The sequence below is a fragment of the Nannobrachium achirus genome (genome assembly GCF_963921795.1).
Source record: "Nannobrachium achirus genome assembly, chromosome: 16".
NCBI lineage: Eukaryota > Metazoa > Chordata > Actinopteri > Myctophiformes > Myctophidae > Nannobrachium > Nannobrachium achirus.
In genome coordinates this window covers 58,416,444-58,428,608 of record NC_137823.1, presented here as the reverse complement: position 1 = coordinate 58,428,608, position 12,165 = coordinate 58,416,444, and the positions used below count along the sequence as shown (strand labels likewise).

The 12,165-nt window shown below is 40.2% G+C and overlaps 1 protein-coding gene across 1 annotated transcript in view; it reads left to right on the top strand.

Moving 5' to 3' along the window:
- mpv17 (mitochondrial inner membrane protein MPV17) overlaps positions 1 to 12,165 on the top strand; it is a 58,686-nt gene that overhangs the window by 28,888 nt on the left and 17,633 nt on the right. The window contains exon 5 of the mRNA XM_080745188.1: positions 3,066 to 3,161. Coding sequence (XP_080601314.1) covers positions 3,066 to 3,161 — 96 coding nt within the window. The remainder of the gene's footprint in view (positions 1 to 3,065; positions 3,162 to 12,165) is intronic.

Below are 12,165 nucleotides of genomic sequence, written 5' to 3'. Positions count from 1 at the left end.
CTGGATGTTTCATGGCCAATTCAAACTGACCTTCAGGGAAGAAAAAGCATGCATGGATTTGTGCATTTTTGCAGTTTGCAATTATGTGAAGGCATGGATGATGGCACCTGTTGCTGTCAGCGCTCCACTAAATTACTTGGCAGCTGTTAAAATCGTTGCTGGAATATTCATCAATAAATGCTGAGGTGTCTAAAGCTGCTTCTCAAAAGTGTTCCAATCACTTATGGTATTTTGCTCCAGAGATTGTCGGACTTGCATTGTTTGACAGTCAAGTGAGCGCGCAAACGACGAGGCTGATGGTGAGAGCCATGAAAGATGGAAATGAAGATCATGAACTGAGAATTACTGTTGACCTTGGAACAATTCCAAGGAAGAACATTGAAGTGCTTTTCAAAATGATGGATCTCCCAGATGACTTCCTTGACGTTGATCCCGATGAGTGGGAGCCCAGGGTAGACTACCAAGAAGCTCTGGCTGTAGTGAAGGCAATGAATGTTGTCAATGATCATGCAGAGCGTGGGGTTGACCTAATACAAGAATATTGTGGTCTCATTACTAAAGATGAGTCCCAACTCCAATACTTGCTGCAAATTGTGCAGAACCATCGGCACAAGTATCCCGATAGCCGTAAACAAACTTTAATTGATCAGTAACTACTGAATTGCTATACTGCAGTGACTTTCGGGGTTTTTGGGGGTAAACAAGGAAGTGGGGCTGTGTACTTGTTGTGTGTTGTGAGTATGATTGAAGAGTGTGCAATAAAGACATGTCATTGTGCACGTTAAATGAAAAATAGCAATTGTCATTCTTTTCTTTGCTATTTCCTACAATACATTAATTCTGGTTTGACATATGACAAACATGTAATCAGATTTGTGTTTAGATTTGTAAGCTTAAAAAATATAATTTCTGTGCTTAGTATAAGAATAATGTGTAATGTATAACTTAAATGTGCCTGCAGTGCAATTCGATTTTGACCAATAAAATGTACAATCTTTGACTTGATTGAGCTACCTCTAAATATGCTTGAAATTCAACCAAATTTTAACCAAAGCATTTTTTTGTACATTGGAACATAATTGGGGGGTGAGACTCAAGAAAATCTAAAAAAGGTAATTTAAGATCCACCCTAATGCACAACACTGAGGATAAATGAATGTTTGTGCATGTTACTGTGTGTTTCTCTAGGTGTGTTTAGTATAGATGCACAACACTGAGGATAAATGAATGTTTGTGCATGTTACTGTGTGTTTCTCTAGGTGTGTTTAGTATAGATGCACAACACTGAGGAGGATAAATGAATGTTTCTGCATGTTACTGTGTGTTTCTCTAGGTGTGTTTAGTATAGATGCACAACACTGAGGAGGATAAATGAATGTTTCTGCATGTTACTGTGTGTTTCTCTAGGTGTGTTTAGTATAGATGCACAACACTGAGGAGGATAAATGAATGTTTGTGCATGTTACTGTGTGTTTCTCTAGGTGTGTTTAGTATAGATGCACAACACTGAGGAGGATAAATGAATGTTTCTGCATGTTACTGTGTGTTTCTCTAGGTGTGTTTAGTATAGATGCACAACACTGAGGAGGATAAATGAATGTTTCTGCATGTTACTGTGTGTTTCTCTAGGTGTGTTTAGTATAGATGCACAACACTGAGGATAAATGAATGTTTCTGCATGTTACTGTGTGTTTCTCTAGGTGTGTTTAGTATAGATGCACAACACTGAGGATAAATGAATGTTTCTGCATGTTACTGTGTGTTTCTCTAGGTGTGTTTAGTATAGATGCACAACACTGAGGATAAATGAATGTTTGTGCATGTTACTGTGTGTTTCTCTAGGTGTGTTTAGTATAGATGCACAACACTGAGGATAAATGAATGTTTCTGCATGTTACTGTGTGTTTCTCTAGGTGTGTTTAGTATAGATGCACAACACTGAGGAGGATACATGAATGTTTCTGCATGTTACTGTGTGTTTCTCTAGGTGTGTTTAGTATAGATGCACAACACTGAGGATAAATGAATGTTTCTGCATGTTACTGTGTGTTTCTGTAGTGTGTTTAGTATAGATGCACAACACTGAGGATAAATGAATGTTACTGCATGTTACTGTGTGTTTCTCTAGGTGTGTTTAGTATAGATGCACAACACTGAGGATAAATGAATGTTTCTGCATGTTACTGTGTGTTTCTCTAGGTGTGTTTAGTATAGATGCACAACACTGAGGATAAATGAATGTTTGTGCATGTTACTGTGTGTTTCTCTAGGTGTGTTTAGTATAGATGCACAACACTGAGGAGGATAAATGAATGTTTCTGCATGTTACTGTGTGTTTCTCTAGGTGTGTTTAGTATAGATGCACAACACTGAGGATAAATGAATGTTTGTGCATGTTACTGTGTGTTTCTCTAGGTGTGTTTAGTATAGATGCACAACACTGAGGAGGATAAATGAATGTTTCTGCATGTTACTGTGTGTTTCTCTAGGTGTGTTTAGTATAGATGCACAACACTGAGGAGGATAAATGAATGTTTCTGCATGTTACTGTGTGTTTCTCTAGGTGTGTTTAGTATAGATGCACAACACTGAGGATAAATGAATGTTTGTGCATGTTACTGTGTGTTTCTCTAGGTGTGTTTAGTATAGATGCACAACACTGAGGAGGATAAATGAATGTTTCTGCATGTTACTGTGTGTTTCTCTAGGTGTGTTTAGTATAGATGCACAACACTGAGGAGGATAAATGAATGTTTCTGCATGTTACTGTGTGTTTCTCTAGGTGTGTTTAGTATAGATGCACAACACTGAGGATAAATGAATGTTTCTGCATGTTACTGTGTGTTTCTCTAGGTGTGTTTAGTATAGATGCACAACACTGAGGATAAATGAATGTTTGTGCATGTTACTGTGTGTTTCTGTAGTGTGTTTAGTATAGATGCACAACACTGAGGATAAATGAATGTTTCTGCATGTTACTGTGTGTTTCTCTAGGTGTGTTTAGTATAGATGCACAACACTGAGGATAAATGAATGTTTCTGCATGTTACTGTGTGTTTCTCTAGGTGTGTTTTGCCCCCTGTTTCCTGGGGGGTTTCCTGTGCATCTCTGGGGTTCTGAACGGACTGACCATGGAGGATAATGTGGCCAAGCTGAAGAGGGTGAGACGTCTTTGTTATTACGTATCACTGGTTCATACACAGCTTTACACACAAACTTCCTTCCTAACTTAGACTGACGGAACTATTGCTGTATTGACTTTGACCCCTAAGGACCTTCCAGGGAGAGTGCTCATGTGCGTCTTGCGGTGACACGCTCCCTAGTTTCTTCTTCTCTGAGCTGCTTTTTTGTTTGTTTTTTTCGCACTGATTTTTTACTTTGCACTATTAGGTTGTGTTGGTAGTTTCTGAGTATTCTGCTTTGTTTAACAATGTCAGTGAGATACTTGTTGCACTAACTAGCAATGACTGTCTCTTTTTTGTAAGACACTTTATGTATATATACTTATATATTATTCGCCCCCTCTATTGATGCACCTTCTCTTTATTGGTACTGTACTGCTCTTTTTTTTTTTTCTTCTCTTATCTATCTTTTTTCTACTTCTCTGTAACTTTGTAAATAACTGTATACTGCTATGCTACAACTGGACAACTGAATTTCCCCCTTGGGATAATAAAGGTATCTATCTATCTATCTATCTATACACAAGCAGTACTGAGAAACATTTTCGTCATTACACTACCATAACCACAGAAAACCTACTTATATATTTAGTTGATTGGATTCCCCCAGCGACCCCTTGGTCTTTTCCTTGTATCCCCACTAAACCAGATCTCTAAGCTGAAAATGGCTGATCTACAAGCTTGACAAGATTGTGATTAATGTTATTATCAGGTTCTACTCTGTCATTCACCGCTATGTTTCCCTCCATGTTCTGGGAGTTAAACCTTACATGCACTGCCTACTTGATCCAATGATATGTTTGCCTGGCGGTGCCAGACTCTATCACACACTTTGTTTTGGGAAGAGAGTCTGGGATTGCAGGGAGAGATTCCATTTCTGGGGGGGGCGGGCTAAAGCCTGGTGTAGTCAGCCAGAGCTCTTAATTGCTCCCTTTGAACTTCAAAAGGATTGAGAACTGCGGTAATTGATTGAGCCATAGAAGTGTCAATAGCTCGTTAGTCAATGAAAGCATCAAAGACTACGACCTGTTGATGTCTGTAATTAGAGTGGAGAGGGGGATGTGTTTGTATACACACAGACTCGCCTGATTGGCTGAATGGTTCTGAACCAGGCCACCACCCACCACATGCTTCAAGCCTATGATTGGCTAGCCCTTTCATGGGGCTAGTGGAAAACGCTTATTTAATGTGAAGGGCCAGACTTCACTACAACACCACTGCCGCCAGGGGGTGGTGTTGAGTGCAGTCTGGTTTATTAAGCAGGCAAGTGATATGTACATTTCGGTATTATAAAAGTAGTTGGTTTGTAATCACTTATGTATGGTGTTAAACATCTGTTTGTTGTAGAGGAAATAGCTTTCTCTTCTTAGTCATCGGTTATTATTTTCCTTGGGTACAAACTCAAGATTGTGGTGCAAACAGGCTGGTATGCTTTGGTGGTTGAATGGCACCAAAATGGAAACACTGCACGTCACAACAAAAATACTGTAGGTTCTTTGGGTTTAAATCAAGAGTTTGCTGCTCAAATATTTGCAAGGCCATCCCAGTAGTAGTAAGCTGGGACACTGAATCTACAATATAACACAGTGGTTCTCAAAGTGGGCTCCAGGGACCCTCTGGGTTCCTTGACAAGGTTCCAAAAGGACCCTTAAGCCTCTATCAGAGTCGTATCCACCGCAGTGTAGTCTTTTTGAGTCATAAAACTACAACATTACGTCATTCCTCGCGGTGAAGAGCTTTCCACCGCGAGTCCCGACACATCAGCGCGAGGCGTTGGTGTGAGCTTCTAGATCAGCTATTTTTGGCAAAGGTTCTAAGAATATGGACACTAGGGTTCAAGTGGTTAATATAAAAAAATGAAGAAGAAAAGGTTTCTTATCACTCAAAGATTTGGAGGACCACTTGTAGTAACTCTGAGGACCCCCTAGGGGTCCCGGACCCCCTGTTGAAGACCCCTGCCCCATGAGACTGCCCTCTCACAGGAGACCACCTGACCCACGTCTTTCTGTCTTCATTATTATTAGAAACCATTTCCTGTGATGGATGGAGGGAGAGGGATGGGACTGTGGAAATAACAATCTCTGGGTGACTCATGTTTTGTGTGTGTGTGCGTGTGTGTGCGTGTGCGCGTGTGTGTGTGTGTGTGTGTGTGTGTGTGTGTGTGTGTGTGTGTGTGTGTGTGTGTGTGTGTGTGTGTGTGTGTGTGTGTGTGTGTGTGTGTGTGTGTGTGTGTGTGTGTGTGTGTGTGTGTGTGTGTGTGTGTGTGTGTGTTTGTGTGTGCGCACGTGCGTGTGCGCATTTGTATGCGTGTGAGAGGATAAGAAGTGCATGCATATTTGTACACCTAAGTACAGGGGTGTCACACCAAATTCTGGGCCCTGGGTACTTTAACTATTGAAAAATAGCAGATATACAAGCTCACAGTGCAGCACCGAGTGCCACGCTGCGAGCTTGTAGATCTGCTATTTATTTTTTTTATCGTGAAAATTCTTTGTCTTTGAATATTTCAAATCCTTCTAAGGTTTTTTGAAAATGTTTCTATGTCAGTGGTGACAACTTTTTCATGCTTAGGACCCCCAAAATCATATGTATTTGGCCACGGACCCCCATCTCAAAATATTTAGTTCCAGGGACCACCCAGAAGCAAGATTTTAGTTACAAATGTTTGCTTAAAAAATAAATATATTCAAAGATTTGCACACATTTTTACGACATTAAAAAAATAGCAGATGTACAAGCTCACAGCACGGCACTCGGTGCCACGTTGTGAGCCATGTTTTCAACTCTCCATGGGGTGAGTAATCGATAGAAAAAAAGTCATTTTGGGGGTGAACTATCCCTTTAAGTGCATCTTATTTTTAAACGTAAACAGCACTATTTCATCAATTCTTAATTGATGCACAATTATGTGTGGATAAAAGTATAAAAGTCAATTTCTTTTTCATGGCTTTGCATTAAGAATAATAACGAAACACAGTGCTGACCCAGGAAGGGGGCTCTCTATTCAGACATGCTGCCATTCCGACATTGAATTCTAATTGTCTGAGTGGCGACACTTCCATAGAGGTAAGGGTTAGTGTCGGAATGACAGCATGTCGGAATGGGGGGATGCACCCCTGACCAACACCTTGTGACTCAAGGGAGTATTGGTCAGTGTCAAACATCCTGCACAAATCATGACACCTCACTGCTTACCACGTGACCCAGCCAGGAACATCAGATTTGGTTATGAAGTACCTGCCTGGTGAATGACTTGAAACACCCCCCGGAAGCTGGCCACTAGAGCTAGTAGTAACTCCAGGTCCGCTACATGAGAGTCAAGGAGGTAGGGGAGGGCGATATGGTGATAATTATCGCTGAGACGATACGACGTCTCCACTAGGGGTGTAACGATACATTTTAACAACGATACGATACGCATCACGATACATGGTTGACGATACGATACATGGACGATATTGTTTCATTCATGGTGATACGATACGATTCGATTCAATGATTTAAAATCGATATAGTAACTATTTAGCAAAGACATTAAATCTGTGTGAAAGTTGTGGATAGTGCAGGTTTTTAAGGGAAACATGTATTAGTATGGATATAAATAAGTAAACACAGTGATTATCTGCCAAATACATGGACATTGTATATCGACAAACCTGCACCTTGACATGAACCCAGAGATTACACACATTTATCGATAGACCAGTGTAGCTATATGGAAAGGAAAAGTAATTAAACCCCTCTTTTTTCATTTTTTCTTCTTAAAAATGCTAAATACATGCACAAGTAGGTAGTATCGATACAATCGATTCTTTGCACTGCCGATTCGATACGATACAAAATAAAACGATACGATTCGATTTTAGCTGTTTTCATTTCGATATACTTCGGTTTTTTAAGTTAAAAACGATATTTCGATACAGTTATTATATTGTTACACCCCTAGTCTCCACGATATGCCTTTTCAGAGGTATCATATCAATTGAGGGAGCCTTGTAAAAATTCCTGTTTAATCATTAATACAGAGATTCATTGCAGAATTCAATTTAAACCTGCATTTTGGTCTAAATCAGTAGTTCTCCAACTTTAAAATGTCAAGGTCTCCACTTAACACTGACAGTATACAAATTACGGGTCCATTTGGTTTCATTTGTATACTGTCAGAGTTACATACTTGTAAAGTTAAATTTAGACCTCCCAAAAGGAACCCAGAGAGTCTAGTTTTTGTCTAGTAACTTGAAAAATAACCATAAAAAAGAATCATGATAAAATCGTGTATCGTGCGTGATACAGCTTGGGAAAATATTGTGATATTGTATTTTTCCATATCGCCCACCCCTACAAGGAGGGTCCTCGTGCCGCTGAAAAAGCCACACACGCGCCTACAAGCGTCTCCTCCGTTGGGCCCGGCTCTGACGCGGTGTCGGTGCTGGCAGTTCGATGCTCATTAGTGGCGTCAACGTTGGTTGTTCAGTCTTCGGTCCCCTCGTTAATTGTTGTCAGACTCTGGGTAGCTGGCAGGGCCGGTGGAACAGTGTCTTGGCTGGCTGTCATCACGCGTAGCTTCTGCTGTTATGTCTGAGGTGGAGTGCTAACATCATCAGCTTTGCTCTGGCAGTGATGTAGAGCTATAGTCACGGAGCCCACAGGGAGACCGTTTCTCCTGCCCAAAAGAGTTGATCTACAAGCTAACAGTGCATCGCAACGTGATGCCAAAATATTAATAGGAACAACTACAACATATCTAGTATCAGGAATTTAGTGCTCACAAAGATAATGTCAGTTAAAGGTATATTCAGTGATTGTATTTCATTCAAGTACAAATATAATTGGTACATTTTCCATTCATTCACCTCACTAGAATGTGTGCTGACCATATAAGGACTTCCACCATGGCCTGTGTTGCGAGCATAGCTAGCTAGATTCCGTTTTCAGAGGTGGCCAGACAGTCCTTGACCAATCAGGGTAGAGTATGGCCGTAGTTATGTTATGATGTATAGTTATGATGGTCAAAATAAAAGTTTTGAGAACCACAGTCGCGCTGACTGAACTAATAAAATGCCACAGTCTCGTAGTAAATCAGTATCATACATATCCTGAAGCTGGAGACGTAGGCCTACCAATATTCAGTGATTGGGTCTAATGATCAAAACGAGAACATTATAATCGTGTAGAAAATCTATAAAAAAAAACTAAACATTTCCACACTGTGACAAGATGACCCCCGGCCACTTTCATTATCACTGAATACACCTTTAAAGTAACAGTTTGTAAGATTCCAATATAATAGAAAACTCCCCGGTATGTTATTCATTAAAGGAGTAGTTCACCCCCAAAATGATTTTTTTCCTATTGATTACTCATGCCATGGAGAGTAGAGTTCAATAATATTTTTTGGTTTTTGTCACATTCCTAAGACAAAATTTTGATTCGAGTAAATTTACCCCCATTGATTCCGGATGGTGACCCGTTTCGAAACGGGTCACCATCCGGAATCAATGGGGGTAAATTTATTGTTATCACATTTTTGTCTTAGGAATGTGACAAAAACCAAAAAATATTATTGAACTCTACTCTCCATGGCCTGAGTAATCAATAGAAAAAAAATCATTTTGGGGGTGAACTACTCCTTTAAACTGGAGTTATTGCCTGGAGATGGTATTTCTTTAGATGTCAGTTATATTGTGAAATAACAAAAACTGGGAAGCACACATCACCCAAATTTTGGCGGTTATAAATGGACTACCACTTGATTAACGCATTCGTAGTTTACGGCCGTAAAGCCCGTTAATTTCTCTATGTCTTTCACTGCCGGCTTCTCCGAGTCCTACCTGTTAACGTGGGCGCTCGTCCAGTTCCCATCGTGCGTGATCGGACACTGCTCGTGTGTTCGCGTATTCCATCAGCTTCTCAAATCCGTTGAAACTTTTTCAATTGATCAATAAGTTCTCCATCTGTAAGCCGCGGAGTGTAGACAGTAAGCTGGGCCAAAATAGAGGACGGACTTCCGCTTCCGGTTCAGGGACTCCAATGTTAAAGTGGTCCGCTCAATAATGTGTCCGTGTAGAAACCGATCACGGAGCATTAGTTCCGGCCTATTTTAGTTGCGATTCGATAAAAAAATGTTTTTTAATTAATTTTTATTACATTTACGGGCTCTACGGGCATGGCAGAGAAGGGGTACAAAGGGGTATTTTGATGGCAGAGTTTGTGTTAAAGAGACATAAGCGTTTTGACAGTAATAGACTATCTTTTATTTTCAAATGAGTTCAGACATCTGCAGATGCATTTATCTCAGGTAAATGTAACTATAATGTGACAGACATCGTTCCATTTTTAAATCACAAGTTACATTAAATGCAACCAATAACTCCTGATGTACCTTTAATGCAAAAATACTTTAATGCAATGTTTTTTTTTATCTTTACTGATTCAAGTGCAAAAAACACTAACAAATAAATAAGTAAGTTAACGGAACAACGAATAAGTTAAGTTAATGGAACAACGTTGTTATGGCTAAAGAATCATTCACTGTCATTCAAATTCCCATCCTTCCAGCACTCCTTCCGTTTGATAGATGTCGATCTTCTCCATTATTTCGGGCAAGCCGATGCCTCGTTTAACCATCAGGGTCATGATCTCGTCATGGTAGAGGAGAAAATGAAACTTGGTTGTGCCACCTGGAATAGGGGTAGGAGATATGGTGATAATTATCGTGGAGACGATACAATGTCTCCATGATATGCCTTTTCAGAGGTATCGTATATATCGTGATACAATTGAGGGAGCCTTGTAAAAAATCCTGTTTAATTGTTAATACAGAGATCATTGCAGAATTCAATTCAAACCTGCATTTTGGTCTAAATCAGTTGTTCTCTAACTTTAAAATGCCAAGGTCTCCACTTAACTCTGACAGTATACAAATGAAACCAAATGGACCCGTAAGGGTCCATTTGGTTTCATTTGTATCCTGTCAGAGTTACATACTTGTAAAGTTCAATTTAGACCTCCCAAAAGGAACCCAGAGAGTCTAGTTTTTGTCAAGTAACTTGAAAAATAACCATCAAAACCAACGTGAAAAAGAATTGTGATAAAATCGTGTATCGTGATACAGCTTGGGAAAATGTGTTGATATTGTACGTTTCCATATGGCCCACCGCTAACCTGGAGTCAGGAGTTGGATCTTGGAGTGGTTCTGGATGTTGTAGTCGGACAGGAAGCGTATGTCGTCCAGGCGGTCGCCCTGGTAGGCCAGCTTGAGGTTGTAGGTAACGGGGATCTCCCAGGCTTCTCTGAGTTTGGACTTGAGGCTCTCGATGGTCTCGGTCGGCTCAACCTCCAGGGCCACCTGCGTCTGGCAGGAGGTGGCCTTCACAAAGACCTGCATGGTTGCACCTTCAGATGACACACACATACACGCACGCACGCACGCACGCACACACGCACGCGCGCACACACACACACACATACACACACACACACACCCGTTGATAATTACATTTCTGTTTGGCTTTTAGGCTTTGAAGTTGCCCATGGCAATTATTATGACACATAACTTAAATATACAAAGAAATTACTGACATATTTGACAACTTCATACTTAAAAAGAACATTGATAGTGGAAATAGCTGATCTACAAGCTCACAACGCGTCGAAGCGTTGAGCTTTAAGATCTGCTATTTCCACTATTTTTGACTTTAAGAAATATACTGACCAGTATATGAACATTTTTCAACATGGAAATGATTATGACGATTTTGAAAAATAGTCGCGATTATGTCAAATAATTGTGATTCGACGATTATGTAATAATTTTGACAGCCCTACTGATACCTGTGCTATTCGGTACAGGTGACAATCATCTCTAAAACACGCTCTATCAACATCTGGTTCAGGGCCAGTCAAGGGTCCAAATGGGCCGTAGTAACGAACGGCACAATTAAAACACATTTGATCAGAATAGGCTCGTCCTGGGACCCTCCCAATAGACCTTATTCACCTGGCGGCCATGTTTGAGATTTGCATTGAAAACTGCAGCAGAATGTGTGTTTTTGTTGAACCTAACATTCATGGAGTTTGAAGTTACAATGGGTGTGTATGGGGAGGGGCTCAGGACTTTCCTATTCTGATAAAATGAATCTTAAATATCTAAATACTGGATGAAGCAAATTAAAATCTGTCCAGGGTCTTCCCAAAAGCCTGATTAGATGATAAAATGACCAAAGTTTTTCTTTTTTGAAGCGGTGAAAGCCGCTTCCAAGGAGTGGCTTTGTCTGTCCCATAGGCTTACAAGGAGTCCTGTGTCCGTGTCATGTCCCGCGCATGCAGTATTGAGGATTGGCCAAGCTTCACATGACAATTTGGCCCTCCAGACAAAATCATTAATTCATTCAGAATTCATAAAAATATAGAACTAAAGCACATGGAAAGTATAGATCTAGAACACAGATTTCACAGCTCTAGAACACATAGAATAAAAATTCACCACTTCACTTTGAACCGAGGTTTGATTGTTTTTTGTATGTTTTTTGCCAGACCCATGAAATGGGTAGGCCTACATAAGCAAATGTCGGTCTGTCCCTTTTCTATATAAAGGGTATATATGATGATGACATGATGATGACATGCCTACAAAAGGCATGATGTCATAAATGATGATGACAGACAGGGGGTCTGGCACAACCAGGTTGACCTGGTCTAGTTTTTTATTGGAATATCCCTTGAAGACCAGGAATTATTTTCTACTTTAGCTATTGAAAAATAGCAGATTATTTTATATGTATTTTTATAGTGAACATTTGTAACTCAGATTTTGCTTCTGGGGGGTCCCTGGAACAACATATTATGAGATGGGGGGCCGTGACCAAATACATATACTTTTGGGGTTCCTTGACTTGAAAAAGGTTGAGCACCACCGACATAGAAACATGCATTTTCCAGAAAAACCTTTGAAGGATTTAAGCGCAACTAGCGGCCAATCATA